Source organism: Hemitrygon akajei, chromosome 18 (genome assembly GCF_048418815.1).
Source record: "Hemitrygon akajei chromosome 18, sHemAka1.3, whole genome shotgun sequence".
Lineage (NCBI taxonomy): Eukaryota > Metazoa > Chordata > Chondrichthyes > Myliobatiformes > Dasyatidae > Hemitrygon > Hemitrygon akajei.
This window is the reverse complement of record NC_133141.1, coordinates 33,347,306-33,374,880: the sequence shown is the minus strand read 5'-3', so window position 1 is coordinate 33,374,880 and position 27,575 is coordinate 33,347,306. Positions and strand designations below refer to the sequence as shown.

The 27,575-nt window shown below is 51.6% G+C and overlaps 1 protein-coding gene across 1 annotated transcript in view; it reads right to left on the bottom strand.

The window, feature by feature from the left end:
- LOC140741275 (inactive dipeptidyl peptidase 10-like) overlaps positions 1–24,869 on the bottom strand; it is a 51,422-nt gene extending 26,553 nt beyond the window's left edge. The window contains exons 1-7 of the mRNA XM_073071271.1: positions 24,749–24,869; positions 19,133–19,250; positions 17,627–17,722; positions 16,840–16,934; positions 15,984–16,058; positions 3,595–3,647; positions 3,058–3,139 (exon numbers count right to left, since the gene is read on the bottom strand). Of these exons, the coding sequence (XP_072927372.1) occupies positions 3,058–3,139; positions 3,595–3,647; positions 15,984–16,058; positions 16,840–16,934; positions 17,627–17,722; positions 19,133–19,250; positions 24,749–24,784 (555 nt within the window). The 5' untranslated portion in view covers positions 24,785–24,869. The remainder of the gene's footprint in view (positions 1–3,057; positions 3,140–3,594; positions 3,648–15,983; positions 16,059–16,839; positions 16,935–17,626; positions 17,723–19,132; positions 19,251–24,748) is intronic.
- Positions 24,870–27,575: the final 2,706 nt, after the last annotated feature.

Genomic DNA, 27,575 nt, shown 5'->3' with positions numbered 1-27,575 from the left:
CACTTGGCTGGCTCCCTGCCCTCCCTCTCCCTCTCCCAGCCCCTCATAGTCTCCCTGTGGGGTCCCAACCTCTCTCTTCTCCCCCTGCACTGTCCTTAACCCCAGCTCTCAGCAGCTGGCTCCTCTATGCTCCTCCATTTCCCCTATCATCCTTCTCCAAGCCCCTCAGTCTCCGTGTGGCCCAGTGGCCCTCCACCCATTAACCCACCCCAACAACCCCCACCTCCGTGACATCCTCCTCAGCCCCTCCTCTCCACAGCCCCTCAGCACCCTTCACCCCGCCATGCACTAACACTTTACACTCCTACACTGACACAATCACTGTCCTACTGTTTTCATTTGTCCTGCTGCCTCCTAGCAGAGTTCCTCTCGTCAAGTTACTTTGTCACTTCATCACTTTCTGTCAGAGTCACCTTCTGTTCAGATACTCCTGCACCTAGTGTCACTTTATGTAAGTATAATCAGTGTATGAATATAAGCTAATCTTTGTATATACGGCCACGCTCACAGTTACCTGTACCCTGTGTTTTATAGGATTTCTTTCATATTTATATTTATTGTGTTTTCTGTTTTTTTATTGTGTTCTTTATGCTGCATTGGATCTGGAGTAACAATCATTTTGTTCTCCTTTACACTCGTGTACTGGAGAATGACAATAAACAATCTTGAATCTTGAATCTTCAAACTCTTCCTTTCTACCTGCACCGTGTGTCCCAACCCCACCTCTCACCAGCTGGCTCCCCTAACTTTCCCCTCCCTCTCCCAACCTATCAGACTCCCAGCAAAGACTCATCCCCCTCCTTCTCTCCCTGCTCTGTGTCCCCACCTCTCACCAGCCAACTTTCCTCTCGCCCCTCTCCTTCTCCCAGCCTCTTAGTCTCCCTGTAACATACCAACCATCTCCCTCTCTCCCAGGGAAATTTACAACAGAAATGTGGAGGTTGTTTAGGGAGCACTTGCCTGGGTTTCTGGATAGGTGGGGCAGAGGAAGGTTTGGTAGGGTGAAGGAACCACGGTTGACGAAGGATATAGAACATCTCATCAAGAGGAAGAAAGAAGCTTACTTAAGATTTAAGAAACAGGGATCAGACAGGGCTCGAGAGAGTTACAGGGTAGCCCGGAAGGAGCTGAAGAGTGGATGTGAGAAAGCTAAAAGGAGGATGAAAAGGACTTGGTGAGTAGGATTAAGGAAACCCCCCCCCCCCAAGGCATTCTACACATATGTGAACAACAGGAGGATGACTGATCGAGTATAAAAGAGAAAACATGTGCCTGGAGTTGGAGGAGAAGGTATGGGATGTCCTGAATGAGTACTTTGCTTCAGTATTCACCAGTGAGAGGAACCCTGACAAATGTGAGGACAGTGTAAAACAGGGCATTGCTAAGAAAGAGGATGTGCTAGAACTTTTGAAAAACCTTAGTAGATAAATCCCCAGGCAGGACTGGATGGGATATATCTCAGGCTACTACAGGAAGCAAGGAAAGAGATTGCTGTACCTTTGGCAATAATATTTGCATCCCCACAAGCCACTGGAGTTGTACCAGAAGATTAGAGGGTAACAAATGTTATTCCTTTGTTAAAAATAGGAAATAGGGATAATCCTGGGAATTTTAGACCAGTGAATATTATGTCAGTAGTGGGCAAACTATTAGAGAGGATTTTTAGAGACAGGATTTATGAGCATTTGGAGAAGCATAGTCATGCCACATGAGCCTGTTTGAATTCTTTGAAAAAGTGACAAAATAAATTGATGAAGGTAGAGCAGTGGATGTGGTGTATATGGATTATAGTAAGGCACTTGACAAGGTTCCCCTTGGCAGGCTCACTCAGAAAATCAGGAGGCATTGTCTGTGTGGTTACAGAATTGGCTTGCTCACAGAAGGCAGAGGGTGGTTGTAGATGAAGCATATTCTGCCTGGAGGTCGGCGACTAGTGGTGTTCCACAGGGATCTGTACTGGGATCCCTAATCTTTATGATTTTTATAAGTGACTTGCATGAGGAGGTGGAAGGGTGGGTTTGTAAGTTTGCAGATGACACAAAGATTGGTGGTGTCGTTGATAGTGCAGAAGATTGTCATAGGTGATAATGGGATGTTGACAGGATACAGAACTGAGCTGAGAAGTGGCAGATGAGAGTTCAATCTGGAAAAGTGTGAAGTGATTCACTTTGGAAGGTCAGATTTGAAGAGAGAGTACAGGGTTAATGACGGGATTCTTAGCAATGTGAAGGGACAGAGGGATTTTGTGGTCCACATCCATGGATTGCTCAAAGTTCCCATATCAAAGAATGGTTAAGAATGTGTATGGTGTGTTGGTCTTCATGAGTCGGGGGATTCATTTCAAGAGCCGTGAGGTAATGTTGCAGCTCTGTAGAACCCTGATTAGACCACACTTGGAGCATTGTGTTCAGTTCTGGTCTTCTCATTGGTAGATGGATGTGGAAGCTTTAGAGAGGGTGCAGGAGAGATTTATCAGGATGCTGCCTGGATTAGAGAGCATGTCTTGTGAGAACAAGTTGAATGAACTAAGTTTTCCTCTTAGGAGCAACGGAGGATGAGTGGTGACCTGATCGTGGTGTATAAGATGATAAGGGGCATAGATAGAGTGGACAGCCAGAGAAATTTTCCCCAGGGCGGCAATGGCTAACACAAAGGGGCATAATTTTAAGGTGATTGGAGGAAAGTATGGGGGGTATGTCAGAGGTAAGTTCTGTACACAGAGAGGTGGGAGTATGGAACACCCTGCCAGGGTGGTGGTAGAGCCAGATACATTATGGACATTTAAAAGACTCTTAGATAGGCAGATGATGATAGTAAAATGGAGGGCTATGTAGGACGGAAGGGTTAGACTATTCTTATAGGTTATAAGGTCAGCACAACATCGTGGGCTGGAATGCCTGTACTATGCTGAATTGTTTTATGTTCTATATCTAACTCTCACCCAATGACTCCCCTGTGCTCCCCCTCCTTCCCTCCCTTTCCCCCTTTGTGTCACCAACTCTCACAAGCTGACCTCCCTGACCTCCCTCTCCCCTGCATTTTGTCTCCAACACTCACCAGTTGGCTCCCTCGTGCTCCCCAGCCGGCGAACTGCAGCGGGGCTCTTCCCACCCCCGGTACACGGAGCTCAGAGCAGGACCTGAAGCGACAGAATCTGGGTTAGTGGCTGTTGGACACAGACTGTCTCCTGCAAGTCCACCGACGGAAGGGAAGTGAGGAGGTGGTGAGGAGGGAGTGAGGAGGGAGCACCACACTGAGGGAGGGTCAGTGAGGAGGCAGTGCTATGCTGTGGGAGGGGCATTGAGGAGGGAGCGCCACGCTGTGGAATCGGTGGTTTGGAGGGAGCGCAACCTGTGGGAGGGATGGTGAGGAGGGAGCGCCACCGCGCTGTGGGAGGGACAGTGCTTATCTCATCTGCTCCTGCAAGCAGATCTGTAAAGAAGTGAGTGTTGGAGGTGACAAGGTGAGAGAGAAGAGACTTCTGAGTGCTGGATGTGTATCTACCCTCGGGCGCACCTCTGGGCTCATGATCAGAGCCTTAACAGGCGTTTGGCGATGTGCTGGGTGGGCAATGTTAAGTGTGCGGTTACTCACTTGGTCTGAACACAGCAGATGGAGTAAGTGGCAGTGTAGGAGTAGCGGTAAACCTGGGAACAGAAGGCCAGTAGTCAGTGGCACCTTCCCACAAAATGACCTTCCTGCTCTCTCCCCACTCCCTACCTCCCTGAGACCCTCCTTCTAATTTTCTCCCTCCTTCCAAGATGACTGTTCAATCTCTCTCTATTCAAATCAAATCCATTCTGGCTCAAACCCCAAACCTGAGTGGTTTCCTGCTATCAGGCTGGAAAGGGGTTAAATGGCCTTGTCCCTGCCTATGGAAGTATGTGGAATGTCTGGATGTCTGAGGCAAACGCACTGATGTACGGTAGGTAATGTTGCTTAGTCAGGCTAGGATTTAGAAATACATATTCCCTTCTTCCTGAACGTCATTGCATTCTTTCTGAAATCTCTGACCCATCGACTCAGCTCAGTAATCATTCCTGAATCATGGACCCCTCAGTGGGTGCACCAACTGAGCCATTCATCTGCTCATCCCACAGTGGAACTTGGCACCCTCCCAGAGTAAACAAAATTAGGTTAGGACCAGAGTGAATCTCCCTCCACACCGTCCCATCACACACTCCCAGGGTCAGACACAGAGTGAATCTCCCTCCACACCATCCCATCACACACTCCCAGGGTCAGACACAGAGTGAATCTCCCTCCACACTGTCCCATCACACACTCCTGGTGTCAGACACAGAGTGAATCTCCCTCTACACTGTCCCATCACACACTCCCGGTGTCAGACACAGAGTGAATCTCCCTCCACACTGTCCCATCACAAACTCCCGGTGGCAGACACAGAGTGAATCTCCCTCCACACTGTCCCATCACACACCCCCAGGGTCAGACACAGAGTGAATCTCCCTCCACACTGTCCCATCACACACTCCCAGGGTCAGACACAGAGTGAATCTCCCTCCACACTGTCCCATCACACACTCCCAGGGTCAGACACAAGAGTGAATCTCCCTCCACACTGTCCCATCCCACACTCCTGGGATCAGACACAGAGTGAATCTCCCTCCACACTGTCCCATCACACACTCCCAGGGTCAGACACAAAGTGAATCTCCCTCCACACCGTCCCATCACACACTCCCAGGGTCAGACACAGAGAGAATCTCCCTCCACACCATCCAATCACACACTCCCGGTGTCAGACACAGAGTGAATCTCCCTCCACACTGTCCCATCACACACTCCCAGGGTCAGACACAGAGTGAATCTCCCTCCACACCGTCCCATCACACACTCCCAGGGTCAGACACAGAGTGAATCTCCCTCCACACCGTCCCATCACACACTCCCAGGGTGAGACACAGAGTGAATCTCCCTCTACACTGTCCCATCACACACTGCCAGTGTCAGACACAGAGTGAATCTCCCTCTACACTGTCCCATGACACACTGCCAGTGTCAGACACAGAGTGAATCTCCCTCTACACTGTCCCATCACACACTCCCGGTGGCAGACACAGAGTGAATCTCCCTCCACACTGTCCCATCACACACCCCCAGGGTCAGACACAGAGTGAATCTCCCTCCACACTGTCCCATCACACACTCCCAGGGTCAGACACAGAGTGAATCTCCCTCCACACTGTCCCATCACACACTCCCAGGGTCAGACACAAGAGTGAATCTCCCTCCACACTGTCCCATCACACACTCCCAGGGTCAGACACAGAGTGAATCTCCCTCCACACTGTCCCATCACACACTCCCAGGGTCAGACACAGAGTGAATCTCCCTCCACACTGTCCCATCACACACTCCCAGTGTCAGACACAGAGTGAATCTCCCTCCACACCATCCCATCACACACTCCAAGGGTCAGACACAGAGTGAATCTCCCTCCACACCGTCCCATCACACACTCCAAGGGTCAGACACAGAGTGAATCTCCCTCCACACCTTCCCATCACACACTCCCAGGGTCAGACACAGAGTGAATCTCCCTCCACACCGTCCCATCACACACTCCCAGGGTCAGACACAGAGTGAATCTCCCTCCACACCATCCCATCACACACTCCCAGGGTCAGACACAGAGTGAATCTCCCTCCACACTGTCCCATCACACACTCCTGGTGTCAGACACAGAGTGAATCTCCCTCTACACTGTCCCATCACACACTCCCGGTGTCAGACACAGAGTGAATCTCCCTCCACACTGTCCCATCACAAACTCCCGGTGGCAGACACAGAGTGAATCTCCCTCCACACTGTCCCATCACACACCCCCAGGGTCAGACACAGAGTGAATCTCCCGCCACACTGTCCCATCACACACTCCCGGTGGCAGACACAGAGTGAATCTCCCTCCACACTGTCCCATCACACACTCCCAGGGTCAGACACAGAGTGAATCTCCCTCCACACTGTCCCATCACACACTCCCAGGGTCAGACACAAGAGTGAATCTCCCTCCACACTGTCCCATCCCACACTCCTGGGATCAGACACAGAGTGAATCTCCCTCCACACTGTCCCATCACACACTCCCAGGGTCAGACACAAAGTGAATCTCCCTCCACACCGTCCCATCACACACTCCCAGGGTCAGACACAGAGTGAATCTCCCTCCACACTGTCCCATCCCACACTGCCAGTGTCAGACACAGAGTGAATCTCCCTCCACACCGTCCCATCACACACTCCCAGGGTGAGACACAGAGTGAATCTCCCTCTACACTGTCCCATCACACACTGCCAGTGTCAGACACAGAGTGAATCTCCCTCTACACTGTCCCATCACACACTGCCAGTGTCAGACACAGAGTGAATCTCCCTCTACACTGTCCCATCACACACTCCCGGTGGCAGACACAGAGTGAATCTCCCTCCACACTGTCCCATCACACACCCCCAGGGTCAGACACAGAGTGAATCTCCCTCCACACTGTCCCATCACACACTCCCAGGGTCAGACACAGAGTGAATCTCCCTCCACACTGTCCCATCACACACTCCCAGGGTCAGACACAAGAGTGAATCTCCCTCCACACTGTCCCATCACACACTCCCAGGGTCAGACACAGAGTGAATCTCCCTCCACACTGTCCCATCACACACTCCCAGGGTCAGACACAGAGTGAATCTCCCTCCACACTGTCCCATCACACACTCCCGGTGTCAGACACAGAGTGAATCTCCCTCCACACCATCCCATCACACACTCCAAGGGTCAGACACAGAGTGAATCTCCCTCCACACCGTCCCATCACACACTCCCAGGGTCAGACACAGAGTGAATCTCCCTCCACACCATCCCATCACACACTCCCAGGGTCAGACACAGAGTGAATCTCCCTCCACACTGTCCCATCACACACTCCTGGTGTCAGACACAGAGTGAATCTCCCTCTACACTGTCCCATCACACACTCCCGGTGTCAGACACAGAGTGAATCTCCCTCCACACTGTCCCATCACAAACTCCCGGTGGCAGACACAGAGTGAATCTCCCTCCACACTGTCCCATCACACACCCCCAGGGTCAGACACAGAGTGAATCTCCCTCCACACTGTCCCATCACACACTCCCAGGGTCAGACACAGAGTGAATCTCCCTCCACACTGTCCCATCACACACTCCCAGGGTCAGACACAAGAGTGAATCTCCCTCCACACTGTCCCATCCCACACTCCTGGGATCAGACACAGAGTGAATCTCCCTCCACACTGTCCCATCACACACTCCCAGGGTCAGACACAAAGTGAATCTCCCTCCACACCGTCCCATCACACACTCCCAGGGTCAGACACAGAGAGAATCTCCCTCCACACCATCCAATCACACACTCCCGGTGTCAGACACAGAGTGAATCTCCCTCCACACTGTCCCATCACACACTCCCAGGGTCAGACACAGAGTGAATCTCCCTCCACACCGTCCCATCACACACTCCCAGGGTCAGACACAGAGTGAATCTCCCTCCACACTGTCCCATCCCACACTGCCAGTGTCAGACACAGAGTGAATCTCCCTCCACACCGTCCCATCACACACTCCCAGGGTGAGACACAGAGTGAATCTCCCTCTACACTGTCCCATCACACACTGCCAGTGTCAGACACAGAGTGAATCTCCCTCTACACTGTCCCATCACACACTGCCAGTGTCAGACACAGAGTGAATCTCCCTCTACACTGTCCCATCACACACTCCCGGTGGCAGACACAGAGTGAATCTCCCTCCACACTGTCCCATCACACACCCCCAGGGTCAGACACAGAGTGAATCTCCCTCCACACTGTCCCATCACACACTCCCAGGGTCAGACACAGAGTGAATCTCCCTCCACACTGTCCCATCACACACTCCCAGGGTCAGACACAAGAGTGAATCTCCCTCCACACTGTCCCATCACACACTCCCAGGGTCAGACACAGAGTGAATCTCCCTCCACACTGTCCCATCACACACTCCCAGGGTCAGACACAGAGTGAATCTCCCTCCACACTGTCCCATCACACACTCCCGGTGTCAGACACAGAGTGAATCTCCCTCCACACCATCCCATCACACACTCCAAGGGTCAGACACAGAGTGAATCTCCCTCCACACCGTCCCATCACACACTCCAAGGGTCAGACACAGAGTGAATCTCCCTCCACACCTTCCCATCACACACTCCCAGGGTCAGACACAGAGTGAATCTCCCTCCACACCGTCCCATCACACACTCCCAGGGTCAGACACAGAGTGAATCTCCCTCCACACCATCCCATCACACACTCCCAGGGTCAGACACAGAGTGAATCTCCCTCCACACTGTCCCATCACACACTCCTGGTGTCAGACACAGAGTGAATCTCCCTCTACACTGTCCCATCACACACTCCCGGTGTCAGACACAGAGTGAATCTCCCTCCACACTGTCCCATCACAAACTCCCGGTGGCAGACACAGAGTGAATCTCCCTCCACACTGTCCCATCACACACCCCCAGGGTCAGACACAGAGTGAATCTCCCTCCACACTGTCCCATCACACACTCCCAGGGTCAGACACAGAGTGAATCTCCCTCCACACTGTCCCATCACACACTCCCAGGGTCAGACACAAGAGTGAATCTCCCTCCACACTGTCCCATCCCACACTCCTGGGATCAGACACAGAGTGAATCTCCCTCCACACTGTCCCATCACACACTCCCAGGGTCAGACACAAAGTGAATCTCCCTCCACACCGTCCCATCACACACTCCCAGGGTCAGACACAGAGAGAATCTCCCTCCACACCATCCAATCACACACTCCCGGTGTCAGACACAGAGTGAATCTCCCTCCACACTGTCCCATCACACACTCCCAGGGTCAGACACAGAGTGAATCTCCCTCCACACTGTCCCATCACACACTCCCAGGGTCAGACACAGAGTGAATCTCCCTCCACACTGTCCCATCCCACACTGCCAGTGTCAGACACAGAGTGAATCTCCCTCCACACCGTCCCATCACACACTCCCAGGGTGAGACACAGAGTGAATCTCCCTCTACACTGTCCCATCACACACTGCCAGTGTCAGACACAGAGTGAATCTCCCTCTACACTGTCCCATCACACACTGCCAGTGTCAGACACAGAGTGAATCTCCCTCTACACTGTCCCATCACACACTCCCGGTGGCAGACACAGAGTGAATCTCCCTCCACACTGTCCCATCACACACCCCCAGGGTCAGACACAGAGTGAATCTCCCTCCACACTGTCCCATCACACACTCCCAGGGTCAGACACAGAGTGAATCTCCCTCCACACTGTCCCATCACACACTCCCAGGGTCAGACACAAGAGTGAATCTCCCTCCACACTGTCCCATCACACACTCCCAGGGTCAGACACAGAGTGAATCTCCCTCCACACTGTCCCATCACACACTCCCAGGGTCAGACACAGAGTGAATCTCCCTCCACACTGTCCCATCACACACTCCCAGGGTCAGACACAAGAGTGAATCTCCCTCCACACTGTCCCATCACACACTCCCAGGGTCAGACACAGAGTGAATCTCCCTCCACACTGTCCCATCACACACTCCCAGGGTCAGACACAAGAGTGAATCTCCCTCCACACTGTCCCATCACACACTCCCGGTGTCAGACACAGAGTGAATCTCCCTCCACACCATCCCATCACACACTCCAAGGGTCAGACACAGAGTGAATCTCCCTCCACACCGTCCCATCACACACTCCAAGGGTCAGACACAGAGTGAATCTCCCTCCACACCTTCCCATCACACACTCCCAGGGTCAGACACAGAGTGAATCTCCCTCCACACTGTCCCATCACAAACTCCCGGTGGCAGACACAGAGTGAATCTCCCTCCACACTGTCCCATCACACACCCCCAGGGTCAGACACAGAGTGAATCTCCCTCCACACTGTCCCATCACACACTCCCAGGGTCAGACACAGAGTGAATCTCCCTCCACACTGTCCCATCACACACTCCCAGGGTCAGACACAAGAGTGAATCTCCATCCACACTCCTGGGATCAGACACAGAGTGAATCTCCCTCCACACTGTCCCATCACACATTCCCAGGGTCAGACACAAAGTGAATCTCCCTCCACACCGTCCCATCACACACTCCCAGGGTCAGACACAGAGAGAATCTCCCTCCACACCATCCAATCACACACTCCCGGTGTCAGACACAGAGTGAATCTCCCTCCACACTGTCCCATCACACACTCCCAGGGTCAGACACAGAGTGAATCTCCCTCCACACTGTCCCATCACACACTCCCAGGGTCAGACACAGAGTGAATCTCCCTCCACACTGTCCCATCCCACACTGCCAGTGTCAGACACAGAGTGAATCTCCCTCCACACCGTCCCATCACACACTCCCAGTGTGAGACACAGAGTGAATCTCCCTCTACACTGTCCCATCACACACTGCCAGTGTCAGACACAGAGTGAATCTCCCTCTACACTGTCCCATCACACACTGCCAGTGTCAGACACAGAGTGAATCTCCCTCTACACTGTCCCATCACACACTCCCGGTGGCAGACACAGAGTGAATCTCCCTCCACACTGTCCCATCACACACTCCTGGTGTCAGACACAGAGTGAATCTCCCTCTACACTGTCCCATCACACACTCCCGGTGTCAGACACAGAGTGAATCTCCCTCCACACTGTCCCATCACAAACTCCCGGTGGCAGACACAGAGTGAATCTCCCTCCACACTGTCCCATCACACACCCCCAGGGTCAGACACAGAGTGAATCTCCCTCCACACTGTCCCATCACACACTCCCAGGGTCAGACACAGAGTGAATCTCCCTCCACACTGTCCCATCACACACTCCCAGGGTCAGACACAAGAGTGAATCTCCCTCCACACTGTCCCATCCCACACTCCTGGGATCAGACACAGAGTGAATCTCCCTCCACACTGTCCCATCACACACTCCCAGGGTCAGACACAAAGTGAATCTCCCTCCACACCGTCCCATCACACACTCCCAGGGTCAGACACAGAGAGAATCTCCCTCCACACCATCCAATCACACACTCCCGGTGTCAGACACAGAGTGAATCTCCCTCCACACTGTCCCATCACACACTCCCAGGGTCAGACACAGAGTGAATCTCCCTCCACACCGTCCCATCACACACTCCCAGGGTCAGACACAGAGTGAATCTCCCTCCACACTGTCCCATCCCACACTGCCAGTGTCAGACACAGAGTGAATCTCCCTCCACACCGTCCCATCACACACTCCCAGGGTGAGACACAGAGTGAATCTCCCTCTACACTGTCCCATCACACACTGCCAGTGTCAGACACAGAGTGAATCTCCCTCTACACTGTCCCATCACACACTGCCAGTGTCAGACACAGAGTGAATCTCCCTCTACACTGTCCCATCACACACTCCCGGTGGCAGACACAGAGTGAATCTCCCTCCACACTGTCCCATCACACACCCCCAGGGTCAGACACAGAGTGAATCTCCCTCCACACTGTCCCATCACACACTCCCAGGGTCAGACACAGAGTGAATCTCCCTCCACACTGTCCCATCACACACTCCCAGGGTCAGACACAAGAGTGAATCTCCCTCCACACTGTCCCATCACACACTCCCAGGGTCAGACACAGAGTGAATCTCCCTCCACACTGTCCCATCACACACTCCCAGGGTCAGACACAGAGTGAATCTCCCTCCACACTGTCCCATCACACACTCCCGGTGTCAGACACAGAGTGAATCTCCCTCCACACCATCCCATCACACACTCCAAGGGTCAGACACAGAGTGAATCTCCCTCCACACCGTCCCATCACACACTCCAAGGGTCAGACACAGAGTGAATCTCCCTCCACACCTTCCCATCACACACTCCCAGGGTCAGACACAGAGTGAATCTCCCTCCACACCGTCCCATCACACACTCCCAGGGTCAGACACAGAGTGAATCTCCCTCCACACCATCCCATCACACACTCCCAGGGTCAGACACAGAGTGAATCTCCCTCCACACTGTCCCATCACACACTCCTGGTGTCAGACACAGAGTGAATCTCCCTCTACACTGTCCCATCACACACTCCCGGTGTCAGACACAGAGTGAATCTCCCTCCACACTGTCCCATCACAAACTCCCGGTGGCAGACACAGAGTGAATCTCCCTCCACACTGTCCCATCACACACCCCCAGGGTCAGACACAGAGTGAATCTCCCTCCACACTGTCCCATCACACACTCCCAGGGTCAGACACAGAGTGAATCTCCCTCCACACTGTCCCATCACACACTCCCAGGGTCAGACACAAGAGTGAATCTCCCTCCACACTGTCCCATCCCACACTCCTGGGATCAGACACAGAGTGAATCTCCCTCCACACTGTCCCATCACACACTCCCAGGGTCAGACACAAAGTGAATCTCCCTCCACACCGTCCCATCACACACTCCCAGGGTCAGACACAGAGAGAATCTCCCTCCACACCATCCAATCACACACTCCCGGTGTCAGACACAGAGTGAATCTCCCTCCACACTGTCCCATCACACACTCCCAGGGTCAGACACAGAGTGAATCTCCCTCCACACTGTCCCATCACACACTCCCAGGGTCAGACACAGAGTGAATCTCCCTCCACACTGTCCCATCCCACACTGCCAGTGTCAGACACAGAGTGAATCTCCCTCCACACCGTCCCATCACACACTCCCAGGGTGAGACACAGAGTGAATCTCCCTCTACACTGTCCCATCACACACTGCCAGTGTCAGACACAGAGTGAATCTCCCTCTACACTGTCCCATCACACACTGCCAGTGTCAGACACAGAGTGAATCTCCCTCTACACTGTCCCATCACACACTCCCGGTGGCAGACACAGAGTGAATCTCCCTCCACACTGTCCCATCACACACCCCCAGGGTCAGACACAGAGTGAATCTCCCTCCACACTGTCCCATCACACACTCCCAGGGTCAGACACAGAGTGAATCTCCCTCCACACTGTCCCATCACACACTCCCAGGGTCAGACACAAGAGTGAATCTCCCTCCACACTGTCCCATCACACACTCCCAGGGTCAGACACAGAGTGAATCTCCCTCCACACTGTCCCATCACACACTCCCAGGGTCAGACACAGAGTGAATCTCCCTCCACACTGTCCCATCACACACTCCCAGGGTCAGACACAAGAGTGAATCTCCCTCCACACTGTCCCATCACACACTCCCAGGGTCAGACACAGAGTGAATCTCCCTCCACACTGTCCCATCACACACTCCCAGGGTCAGACACAAGAGTGAATCTCCCTCCACACTGTCCCATCACACACTCCCGGTGTCAGACACAGAGTGAATCTCCCTCCACACCATCCCATCACACACTCCAAGGGTCAGACACAGAGTGAATCTCACACCACACCATCCCATCACACACTCCCGGTGTCAGACACAGAGTGAATCTCCCTCCACACCATCCCATCACACACTCCAAGGGTCAGACACAGAGTGAATCTCCCTCCACACCGTCCCATCACACACTCCAAGGGTCAGACACAGAGTGAATCTCCCTCCACACCTTCCCATCACACACTCCCAGGGTCAGACACAGAGTGAATCTCCCTCCACACTGTCCCATCACAAACTCCCGGTGGCAGACACAGAGTGAATCTCCCTCCACACTGTCCCATCACACACCCCCAGGGTCAGACACAGAGTGAATCTCCCTCCACACTGTCCCATCACACACTCCCAGGGTCAGACACAGAGTGAATCTCCCTCCACACTGTCCCATCACACACTCCCAGGGTCAGACACAAGAGTGAATCTCCCTCCACACTGTCCCATCCCACACTCCTGGGATCAGACACAGAGTGAATCTCCCTCCACACTGTCCCATCACACACTCCCAGGGTCAGACACAAAGTGAATCTCCCTCCACACCGTCCCATCACACACTCCCAGGGTCAGACACAGAGAGAATCTCCCTCCACACCATCCAATCACACACTCCCGGTGTCAGACACAGAGTGAATCTCCCTCCACACTGTCCCATCACACACTCCCAGGGTCAGACACAGAGTGAATCTCCCTCCACACTGTCCCATCACACACTCCCAGGGTCAGACACAGAGTGAATCTCCCTCCACACTGTCCCATCCCACACTGCCAGTGTCAGACACAGAGTGAATCTCCCTCCACACCGTCCCATCACACACTCCCAGGGTGAGACACAGAGTGAATCTCCCTCTACACTGTCCCATCACACACTGCCAGTGTCAGACACAGAGTGAATCTCCCTCTACACTGTCCCATCACACACTGCCAGTGTCAGACACAGAGTGAATCTCCCTCTACACTGTCCCATCACACACTCCCGGTGGCAGACACAGAGTGAATCTCCCTCCACACTGTCCCATCACACACCCCCAGGGTCAGACACAGAGTGAATCTCCCTCCACACTGTCCCATCACACACTCCCAGGGTCAGACACAGAGTGAATCTCCCTCCACACTGTCCCATCACACACTCCCAGGGTCAGACACAAGAGTGAATCTCCCTCCACACTGTCCCATCCCACACTCCTGGGATCAGACACAGAGTGAATCTCCCTCCACACTGTCCCATCACACACTCCCAGGGTCAGACACAAAGTGAATCTCCCTCCACACCGTCCCATCACACACTCCCAGGGTCAGACACAGAGAGAATCTCCCTCCACACCATCCAATCACACACTCCCGGTGTCAGACACAGAGTGAATCTCCCTCCACACTGTCCCATCACACACTCCCAGGGTCAGACACAGAGTGAATCTCCCTCCACACTGTCCCATCACACACTCCCAGGGTCAGACACAGAGTGAATCTCCCTCCACACTGTCCCATCCCACACTGCCAGTGTCAGACACAGAGTGAATCTCCCTCCACACCGTCCCATCACACACTCCCAGGGTGAGACACAGAGTGAATCTCCCTCTACACTGTCCCATCACACACTGCCAGTGTCAGACACAGAGTGAATCTCCCTCTACACTGTCCCATCACACACTGCCAGTGTCAGACACAGAGTGAATCTCCCTCTACACTGTCCCATCACACACTCCCGGTGGCAGACACAGAGTGAATCTCCCTCCACACTGTCCCATCACACACCCCCAGGGTCAGACACAGAGTGAATCTCCCTCCACACTGTCCCATCACACACTCCCAGGGTCAGACACAGAGTGAATCTCCCTCCACACTGTCCCATCACACACTCCCAGGGTCAGACACAAGAGTGAATCTCCCTCCACACTGTCCCATCACACACTCCCAGGGTCAGACACAGAGTGAATCTCCCTCCACACTGTCCCATCACACACTCCCAGGGTCAGACACAGAGTGAATCTCCCTCCACACTGTCCCATCACACACTCCCAGGGTCAGACACAAGAGTGAATCTCCCTCCACACTGTCCCATCACACACTCCCAGGGTCAGACACAGAGTGAATCTCCCTCCACACTGTCCCATCACACACTCCCAGGGTCAGACACAAGAGTGAATCTCCCTCCACACTGTCCCATCACACACTCCCGGTGTCAGACACAGAGTGAATCTCCCTCCACACCATCCCATCACACACTCCAAGGGTCAGACACAGAGTGAATCTCACACCACACCATCCCATCACACACTCCCGGTGTCAGACACAGAGTGAATCTCACACCACACCATCCCATCACACACTGCCGGGATTTGGGTTAAAGCTCTGCTGTGTCCTATTCTCCCATTTCCAGGTGTGGCCTTCCTTCTGACTTCACTTGTGCCAGGTCCCCACTCAGCCGCTCCTGTTCTCAGCATCCCAGGCCTGGAGTTATCCTCTTGCGTCCCTACCTCTGTGACATTGGAGGCCAGTAGAATGTACAGCAGGTTGGGAGACACCTTGTACTTCGTAGCTTCGAGGGAAACCTGGAGGAATGAACGGAGAGCATCAGGGTGGGAGTTAGAAGGACAGAACAGAGTGAACTATCTAGAGGAGGGTATTCTCTTAAATTATCCCAATGTTCTTACAAATTCCCCAGAGTTTTGTAGCAGCAGTACAACAAAAAGTTACTGTAAATTACAATAATAAATACATAGATAGGTAGAGCAAAGGAGTAATCGCGAGGTAGTATTCATGGAGCATTCAGAAATCTGATAGTGGGGAAGAAGCTGTTTATCAATCATTGAGTGTGTGCCTTCAAGTTCTGTACCTCCTCCCTGATGGCAGGAATGAGAAGAGGGCGTGTCCCAGATGATGAGGGTCCTTAGCGATGGATACTGCCTGTTGAAGGTGTCCCTGATGGTGGGGAGGCTTGTGACGGTGATGGAACTGGTTAAGCCTACAACCCTCTGCAGCCTCTTTCGACCCTCTGCATTGCAGCCTCCACACCAGGCTGTGATGCAACCACTCGGAAACAACTCACACGCAGAATGTCAGAGGAACTCAGCAGGTCATCCCTCCATCGATGCTGCCTGACATGCTGAGTTCTAGCATTATGTGTGTGTTGATCCCTGTAGAAATTGTTGGGATCTCAGATGTGTTGTCTGGATGGCTGACAGAGAGCCTTTGGAAGGGGGTATTCGAGGAAAGAGTGGAAAGGGTGAAATATATTGAACTCTGGGTGGAAGACAAGGAAGAAGGGCTAGAACCAGTTTGATGGGTAGAGTGGCCACTTCAACGTTTCAATGGAGAGATATGTATACTTACAAAGATTCTGTTCTCCAACAGCAAAGTGATCTCCCTCGTTGTCATGCTCTGTTTGATCACATGTCCCTCAGGTGTTCGCATTATTACTGTATCACCTGATAAACAGTTCAATCACATTTGATCCTGTATTGATTCACATCTACATTACTGGGCCTTGGTACCAGATAGTAAGCATTGGCATAATCTGGCCCCATCACACACTCCTGGGCCCAGACACAAAGTGAAGCTCCCTCCACACTGTCCCATCACACACTCCCAGGGTCAGACACAGAGTGAATCTCCCTCCGTACTGTCCCATCACACACTCCCAGGGTCAGACACAGAGTGAATCTCCGTCCACACTGTCCCATCACACACTCCCAGGGTCAGACACAGAGTGAATCTCCCTCCACACTGTCCCATTACACACTCCCAGGGTCAGACACAGAGTGAATCTCTCTCCACACCGTCCCATCACACACTCCCAGTGTCAGACACAGAGTGAATCTCTCTCCACACCGTCCCATCACACGCTCCTGGGGTCAGACACAGAGTGAAGTTCCATCCACACCGTCCCATCACACACTCCCAGGGTCAGACACAGAGTGAAGTTCCATCCACACCATCCCATCACACATTGCTAGGGTCAGACACAAAATGAAGTTTCCTCTGCACTGTCCCATCACACATTCCAAGGGCTGGTCCACCTCCTTCACACCCCCTCCGTGACTCCTCTTCCCCAGAACTGTGCATCACCTACCAAAGAAATTGATCCAACACCTCCCCATGAGGTAAAGGCCTCACTCACCATTAATCCACTTCACCTCAGGGTCGTGGATCTGGAACTTAGGAGCCCAGATATCATCCAGCGTGAGTCTTGGTCTGGGATCTGGAGATTCATCCTCTAAAAGAGAAGTACCTCAGTGTCAGCTGCCTTATCGTTCCTCGGGACACTTCCTCTGCCCCTCCTTTTCCTCCTGTCTCCCCTCCCCATAGCCTTTTCCCATTTTCTCCCTGCCTCCCTCCCCTCCCCTCATGAGTTGTAAAGATCCTAGAAAATATTTTCTCCTCCCTTCTCTAATCCCCTCTCCCTTCCCCTGGATACCCGCCCACTTTGCCTTGTTCCCATTCAATATGAAGGTCCTTGGCAAGGCCTTGTCTTGTGGAGAAGGGGGCGAGGTTAGGGGTAAAGGCCAGGGTTGGAAGCAGGGGATCATGGGTCAGGGGTTAGAAGTCAGACACAGGGAGCAGGGTCAGGGTGGTCACTAAGAGATAGGGGAGAGGTAGCTCGCAAAGTTCAGAGGAGACGTTAAGGGCGGAGATCGGGGGATATGTGGTCAGGTAAAAGGGTAGGGGGCTGCAGGACTGTGGTTGATAGGGTTCAGGGTAAGGTCATAAGTCGAGGTTGGACGGGGTCAAGGCTTAGAGGGCAGGGCTTGGTGTCAGGATGGGGGCAGGGCAGAAGTGGGTGAAGAGTTTGCGGGGTCTGGTTATCAGGGAGTCAGGACAGAGGGCACAGGGTGAGGTTGGGGACAGGACCTGGGGGTGGGGGAGGGTGGTATGGAAAATCCTCAGGTAATACAGCTGGGAAACCGGCCCATCAGCACATCAAATCCATGCCGACCATCAGCCAGCCACTTACACCAATCCCATCCATTCTCCCCCATGTTCCCACAGGCTCCTCCACCCCAATTCTGCCCCTCACCCAGAACACTGCGGAAGGATTTACAGCACAGCCAATTAACCCATCGACCCTGCAAGTCAGTGGGACATGGGAGGGAACTGGAGATCACGGGCGAAACCTGTGCACCAGAGATTGGGATGGAACCATGTGGTCCTAAGGAGGGAGCAAGGGTTGGTTTTTGGGGTCAACGCAGTGACTGGGGTTAGGTGTAGAGGGATTAGGGTAGGGATTAGCTTTACGGGTGGGGATTAGGAGTACGGGTGAGGTGGCAGTGGTAGGGGTTGCAGGTTATGTCAGTGGGAGAGGCTGGGAGGTTACCTGGGATCAGGAGGGATGAGGATTGAGGGTTAGAAGTTAGTGGGTCACAGGTTATGTTATGGTTGGGATAAGGCTGGTTACCTGGGGGTGGTGGGTGGGGATTGTGGTCGGGTTACATTAGGGAAGGGTCTGTGGGCAGTTACCTGGGGTCAGAAGGGAGGAGAGTGGGGATTAGAGGTTATGCTCATAGGTTACATTAGGTGATCAGTATTGGGGTTAGGGACTACAGGTTACATTCAGGGCAGGGTTGGGGGAAGTTACCTGGTGCTGAGGGTCACAGGCTATGACGGGGTCGTGGGTGGGGGCAGTTACCTGGGGTCAGGAGGCTGATGGAGAGGATAACCAGAGACAGGATGACGCTGATGACCAGCACTGCAATCCCGATGCCCTTCCAGTTCCGTGGAGCGCCACTCACTGTTTCTGTTGGATCCTACAGAAGCAAAGAGCAATGGGTAAGCCTCTCCAAGATCGCCCACCCTTTCGCTGTCACACTCAACCCTCCCCTCACCCATCCTTGAAGTCTTAAAGCTGAGATATCCAAACACCCACCCTCAACTGACCAGGGCCATGGGAAGGGTACAATCTCTACCAAGAGATGCTCCCTTGCTCCAGCCTGGCCAGATGGGTGGGTGGTGTTAGCTCAGATCTGGGCATCCCCAGCACTGACCCACGCACACCATGCTATAGAGGCTACAGATGTACAGTGGAGGGTTTTCTCAATCACTGACATACGTTCTGAAATTTTAAACACAAGAGATTCTGCAGATGCTGGAAATCCAGAGCAACACACACAAAATGCTGGAGGAACTCCGCAGGCCAGGCAGCAGTCAATGTTTCAGGCCAAGACCCTTCTTTAGGTCTGGAAAGGAAGGGGGAAGATGGCAGAATAAAAAGGTGGTGGAAAGGGGAAGGAGGATAGCTGGAAGGTGGTAGGTGAAGCCAGGTGGGTGGGAAAGGTAAAAGGCTAGAGAGGAGAGGAGAGTGGACCATGGGAGGAAATGGAAGAAGGAGGGGCACCAGGGAGAGGTGATAGGCAGGTGAGGAGAAGAGATAAAGAGGCCAGAGTGAGGGATAGAAATTTGTTGATTCGTGGCAGCTGTACAGTGCAAGACATGAAAATTACTTGTACATAGTGCAAAAGAGGAATAGTGTTCATGGACCATTCAGAAATCTGATGGTGGAGGGGAAGAAGCTGTCCCTGAACTACTGAGTGTGGGTCTTCAGGTTCTTGTACCTCCTCCCTGATGGTAGTAACGAGAAGAGAGCTTGTCCTAGATGATGAGGGTCCTTCATGTTGGATGCTGCTTCTTGAGACCCTGCCTCTTGAGGATGTCTGTGATGTTGGGGAGGTTTGTGCCTGTGATGGAGCTGACTGGGTCTACAACCCTCTGCAGCCTCTTGTGATCCTCTGCATTGGAGACTCCACACCAGACGGTGATGCACCCAGTCAGAATGGTCTCCACTGTACAGCTGTGGAAATTAGCAACAACCTTTGCTGTCATACGAAATCTGCTCTAACTCCTCATGAAGTAGACCAGCTTCTAACTGGTTGAAGCAGAGCATGGTATGGAGGCTTCAATGCACAGGATCACAGGAGGCTGCAGACTATCATTTTTCTTTTCTTTGCACTGTAATTTATAAAATTGTATGTCTTTGCATTGTCCTGCTGCTGCAAAACAACAAAATTCCCTTGGTATAAATTGGTGCTAACAAACCTGATCCTGATTACAGACTCTGTCAGTCTGTGTGAGCAGGTGTGAGCATAGGAGCCATGGGGAGATGATCAGGGAATTGTAGACACTGAGAGTGATGATATCTGTGGCTGGACACTCCCTCTATCCTCCCCATCTATCTCCCTCCCCACAGGTAGAAACTCACTCTTTTCCTCACTTTTCTGGAACCTCTACCCCAAGCATCAACTGTTTTTTCTCCTCTCAGATACTGACTGACTTGCTGAGCAGTTGCTGTCGTCTCTATTTGTGACAAAGTATTTTTTTCCAATTCCTCTGGGATTTCATTAATCCCCATTTGAAATACTGCTGTCGGAAGGGCCCTCATTTTATTCTCCTGATCTGTGGACTGCAGCCCAGACATACTCTGTTCTCCCCACTTCCATCGGACAGGAGATACAAAACCCTGAAAACATGTCCCACCAGGCTCAAGGACAGCTTCTAACCTGCTGTTGTAAGACTGTTGAATGGTTCCCCAGTATGATAAAATGGATTCTTGATCTCACAATCTACCTCATTATGATCTTGCACCTTATTGCCCACCCTCACTGCACTTTCCCTGTAACTGTGACACTTTATTCTGTATTCTGTTGTCTTACCTTCTACTGCCTCAGTACACTGTGTAATGATTTCATTTGTATGAACAGTATGAAAGACAAACTTCTTACTGTACATCAGTATGTGTGACAATAATAAACCAATTCCAATTCTTTTGTCCAAACAGATAAAGTAATGGAGAAAGATGGAAGGGAGGGAAATGTGTATGTGTGCGGGCCTGAACGCTAGGAGCCAGGCCAGCCAGTGACGGTGACAGAAGCAGAGGCCCCCAATCGCATCTCCTGCCCCCAAACCCCTATGAGCTATCTGTCGGCAGTGTGTCGGCCAGGGTGCACTCGTGGCCCCCGAGGAACCAGGATGAGCCAAGGGACAAGGTAAACAGGCTAGCCGTGAGTAGGGGCCATCTGGCCTGGTGGTGGTGGTGGTGGTGGTGGTGGTGGTGTGTGTGTGTGTGTGTGTGTGTGTGTGTGTGTGTGTGTGTGTGTGTGTGTGTGTGTGTGTGTGTGTGTGTGTGTGTGTGTGTGTGTGTGTGTGTGTGTGTGTGTGTGTGTGTGTAAAAGAGAGAGATTGGGAGTGATGGAGATAGATTGGGAGAGGGATATAGAATATAGATTGGGAGACAGTGGGCAAAGAGTGGGAGGAAACAGAAAGGGAGAGGTGTGTAAGAAAGAGAGGGACAGAAAGAACGAGACAGACCTAAAGTGAGAAAGACAGGCAGAGTGTGAGAGAGAGAGATGAAGTGAGTGAAAGAGAGAGAGAGGGGGGGTTGAGGGAATGGATTGATGGAAGCCAGGAAGAGCTCATTGATTCAGGGCTGGAACTGCAGAAGGCTTTTAAATTAATTGGATTTTACATCAGCTGCACATCTAATTAGCAAAGTAAACCCAAGTCAGCACAGTGCTTTCCAGAAAGAGAGCTGGTAAATGGTGAGGATTGGGCTGTGAGGGATTACAAAGGAATTGTTATTTATAGCTCAAACCTTTAATCCCTTGCCACTCTTCCCAGCCATGGGCTCTCTGCACCCACCGAATACTCCCTCTCCTCATCGCTGACTCTGCACCACCCATTGAATCTCTCTCAAAGCCCAAGGACACTCTCCATCACCCTGTCCCACAGCCTAGAGAGTCTCTCCCGTAATACAAGTGCCCTTCCCACAGTGTGGCACTCTGTTGGCATCTCTTGTCTTTCTGCATGGTGATTCCTTGGCACTGCCTTTCCCAAAACTCAGTTCTCCCTCGACTCTCCCTCTCCTCACCCTCCCATTGCATCAACTTTCTCTCCCCTCACCCTCCCCACCACTGAAGTTAGACTTTTCATTCTACTTCTCTCCTCCCTAGCCAAGGTACTAATGACCTCTCATGGCCATTCATCCATCTCCTGGCCATCTTTCCCAAAACCTCATGTCAGTTTTCTACAGATGCACTATGGAGGGGATTCTAACTGGTTGCATCACCTCCAATGCGCTGGATTGAAAAAACAGTTGTGGACTCAGCTAGCTCCATGATGGGCACATCCCTCCCACCATCGTGGACATCTTCAAGAGATAGAGCCTCAAGAAGTCAAGAAGGTGGCATCCATCATTAAGGACCCTCACCAACCAGGATATGCCCTCCTTTCATTCCTCCATTGGTGAGGAAGTAAAGGAGCTTGAAGGTACACTTAACATTTTAGGAACAGCTTCTTCTCCTCCAACATCAGAATTTTTCAACCTCATATTTGCTCTTCTTGCACTATTTACAGATTTCTGACTGTAACTTACTGTATTTTTATGCATTGCACTGTACTGCTGCTGCAAAACAACAAATTTCACAACATATGTCAGTGATATTAAACACTGCCCTCGTAGGCTGTGATTCCCGGATCCCCGTGACTCACTGCAGGCAAATTCCTCCCCACCTGACTGCCTTTCTAACTCTCCACAATTGTCTCCTACTCCTGCCCTTCTGAATTCCCTCATGCACCCTCGCTCTGAATCCCCAGTGATTTTCAATCTATCGCCACCTCCGTCTCTTGTGATTATGTGAACAGCCTCAGTCCTTCCAAGTTCCTCATCGTTGGGCCTTGATCTCCTCCTTTCTCTCCACAATCTGCTTCCAGCACCCCCCTTCTCACTCTATCCCTCACTCCCCATATACTCATGTGCTCTATGTGTACAGACCTGAGTACAATGGGACACATGCGAATGTGTGCGGCGTATGTGATATGTGAATGTAGTGTGTGGGTACATATGCATGCACTGCTGCATTGTCGTGCATGCGAATGATGCCTTCCTTATCTGTGAACACATTGCAATTTTTTGCATGCTGATAGTGATACATCTATGCAGGATACATGTGCACAAGTTCATGCCTGAATGCACTGGAGCACATGCTTGTGTTATAGGTACTGGTATCGATGCCCCTGTGCGTATGTGTACCGGTGAATGTATTAGAGCACATGCATGCATACTGCATGCTGGTGTTGTTGCATCCATGTGTGAGTGCTGGATGCACTGAAGCACATGCATTTTTGTGTGTGTGTTTTTTTGTGTGCATGGGCGCATTTTGTCAGCGTTGGGTGGGGTTAGGGTCTTGCTGCTGCTGTGAGTGTAATCTGGCAGCAAGCAGCCTCCAGGCAATCGCTCTGCGCTGGGTGAAAGATCCTTTCAAAGCCAGCAGTTTCTGTGACAGCCCTGCATGTCACTTGATTCCTGTCAGGAATCTCACCCATAGGCCAAACTCAAACTCAGCACTTTTAAAGCAGTTGGTGAGGATCCAGAGAGGGAGGGAGCCCCATAGTCTCCCTGTAGTAACTGGCTGGGAATCGTGACGCCCTGCCTGTGGAATGAGCTTTTGGAAGGAGTGAATAGTGCAGGGCTGTGAACAGAGTGCTGCGCTGCTGGGAAAGCTCGTAATGCAGGCTGAATTGGCTTCTTGTGGACTGGAGGATTTCCTGATTCTAAGCAGGGCTGAAAGTTTCCACAGTACATGTTGCCATTCCAATAAATAACTGGAATCTCACCTAGTGACAGAAACACACATTCACCCAGTCACACACACTTACACTCTCATGCTTGCAAGCAAAAACACCCACTCACCTGCACAAGGCAACACACACTCACTCACATGCTTGCAAACACACACTTGTGTGTACCATCACACACACACTCGCATACCGGTGCTTGCAAGCAAACACATCCACCCACTGCACCCAAGGCCACACACACTCCATCATGCTTACAAACACACACCCATATGCACATTCACAAGCATGCATACACATGCACTCAAATACTCTTGTTTAGGCTCCCATTTGCACAAGCATGCAGACTCATGCATAGATTCACACTCATGCCTATGTTCACATTCAAAAGCATAGACTCGTACACACACACACTGCTGCTAAAATATCCAACTGTATGCACACACACACACACACACACACACACACACACACACACACACACACACACACACACACACACACACACACACACACACACACTCTCTCTCTCTCTCTCTCTCTCTCTCTTGCATACAGGCACCCAATTGCACACACAGTCATGCCCATGATCACATCCACAAACACTCATACCTACATACACACAAAGAAGTTCATCAGCAAGTGTAAAGACAGTGTGCAAGGAATTCTTCGCACTCACCAGGCTGTGTGACACGTTCTGATGGGTGACGATCATGGCTGTTGGTGAAGAGTTCGTGTAGATCGGGACCAGAGCTGGGACCTGCAGCAGAGATGGCCAGCATTCAAGCTGGCTACTTCTCCCGATCGGATCCCTCAAGCCTCGCCACCTCCCTCACTGCTCAATAATATATTGACTGGGCAGAAATTAATCAACTTGACATTAACTTACTCTCAGCATTATCACTGTTGGCTTTCTGGAGAGGGGGAGGGAGGGAGAGAGAGGGGAGGGAAGAAAGGGGAAGGGGAGGGAGGGAAGAAGGGGGTAGAGGAGGGAGGGAGAGGGAAGGGGAGGGAAAGAGAGAGAAGGGGAGGGAGGGAGACAGAGGGAGAAGGGAGAAAGGGGCAGGAGGGAGGAAAGGCTAGAGAAGAGAGGATTAAGAAGAGTGGGAGAAGAGTTCCAACACCCCTCCCTATCTCTGTAACCCATTACACCTCTACCTGTCTCTGTAACTCCTACCGCTTCTTCCTTCTGTAACCCTCTGCATCCCTCCTTATCTCTGTAACACCCTCCAGCCTCCCTGCCTCTGAGCTGTGGTACACAGATAACTGGAGTTGCTGATGAATTGTGGACGAGGGCGACTTGCCCTTCCCCTGGGGGATATCACCCCCTCCCCGAGCGAGACCCTGTGACACATGGACCAGTAGCCACATCTCATGAATCAGCTCCCAGTTAATGGTGGGGGGGGGGGGGGAAGCTATGAGATGGAAGGGTCAGCATTTGCTGTCCTCTGCCAACCCAACAGCCCCATTACTAAGACCCTGCTTACACTCGCTGGAGAGGGAGCATCTAGGATGGCAATGAGAACCTCATGTCTGCACTGGGAGCCCACAGCTCACAGTAACTGGCTGAAGAAGTGTCTGCCTTGCAAACCATTCACCAATGTCTGGTCAGATGTGGCCTAACCTGCTGAGTATTTCCAGCGGTGTTTCTTCAGAGGTCAGATAAACTTGGTTTGTTTTCTCTGGAGCAGCGGAGGCTGAGGGGAGATCTGATAGATGCTTATAAGATCATGAGAGGCCTAGGTAGAGTAGACAGCTGGTATCTTTCTCCCCAGGGTCATAAGGTCTGATACCAGAGGGCATGTATTTAAGGTGAGGAGAGAAAGTTTGAAGGAGATGTGTGGGGCAAGTTTTTCTCTCTCTCTCTCTCACACACACACACACACACACACACACACACACACACACACACACACACACACACACACACACACACACACACACACACACACACACACACACACACACACACACACACACACACACACAGTGATGGGTGCCTGGAATGTGCTGCCAGGGGAGGTAGTGGAGGCAGATACGATAGAGGTGTTTAAGAGACTCCAAGATAGGCACGTACATAAATGTGCAGGGAATGGAGGGATATGGACTGCATGCAGACTAAAGGGATTAGTTGGGCACTGTGAATCAAAGGCCTGTGCCTGTCCTGTCTTGTTCATGTTCTATCTCCTGCATCAGCAGTGATAGAATCCGGATCCAGATTCGTCTCCTCAGAACCCCTGGAACTGGCACGGAAGCAAGATAGTCTCCATTCCAAGAGGTGCAACTGCTAAAGTGTCAGTTTCTCTTACAATAAAGCCAAAATATAAATTACCTTTTTTAATTGCATGCTGTACTGGCCAACCCATTTTGTTAAACAGGGACAACTGGTCTTTTTGAACATCAACACCTTTCAATCTTTCATCACTTAAAAATGTTTTAAAGTTTTTCTTTATAAAGTGGATGACCTCATATGATATTCCACTAACCCAGTCCCTGCCTATTCACTTAATCCATCTCAAGCCTCTCTCTGCATTCCTCACAACCTACAATACAACCCAGCTCTGTGTCATCAGTAAACCTGGACCTATGGCACTTGATCTATGACAATTGAGGCCCTAGAATTTTCATAACTTCATTTTTGTTTTGCCCAATTCTTTCTGTTATTCCTTAATAACAGATATTTGACCTAGTGAGTTCCTTATGCAGTTAGTTTTATTTTGCAACGGATTTCTGCGAGCGAGAGAAATACCCATTCACCTTCTTCCTCACCTCCAAGGCCCCAAACAGTCTTTCCATGCGAGGCACATCACCTGAGAACCTGTTGGGGTTTCTACTGTATCCGGTGCTCCTGATGGGACCTCCTCGACATTGGTGAGACCTGACATAAATTGGGAGAATGCTTTGTCAAGCACCTCCGTTCCATCCGCACAAAGTAGAATTTCCTAATGCCCAACCATTTTAATTCCTATCCCCTTTCCCATTCTGACATGTTGGTCCATAGTCTCTTCTTTGGCCATGATGAGGCCACTCTCAGGGTGGATGAGCCTCCAAACTGACGGCAAGAACATTGAGAGAAGGAGGAAGGGTACCACTGGAAGATGATAGGCAGGTGACGAGAAGAGATAAGAGGGGAGCCAAAATGGGGAAATGAAGAAGAGGGAAGGGGAGGGTGGAAATCAGCGGATATTAGAGAAGTCAATGTTCAACCAGACATTAGAGAACCACTGCTGGCCTTCATCAGCCAGGGCATTGAGTATAGAAGTTAGGATGTTATGTTGCTGTTGTTAAAGGCGTTGGTGCTATAGGAAAAGTGGTACTAAACTAGAAAAGATTTACAAGGATGTTGCAGGACTTGAGGGACTGAGTTATAGGGAACAGTTGGAGATCTTGGGACTTTATTCATTGGAGAGTAGGAGACTGAGAGGTGACCTTAAAGAGTTGTGTAAAACCAGGGTGAATATGCACAGACTTTTTCCCCAGGGCTAAAATATCAGAACCTAGAGAGT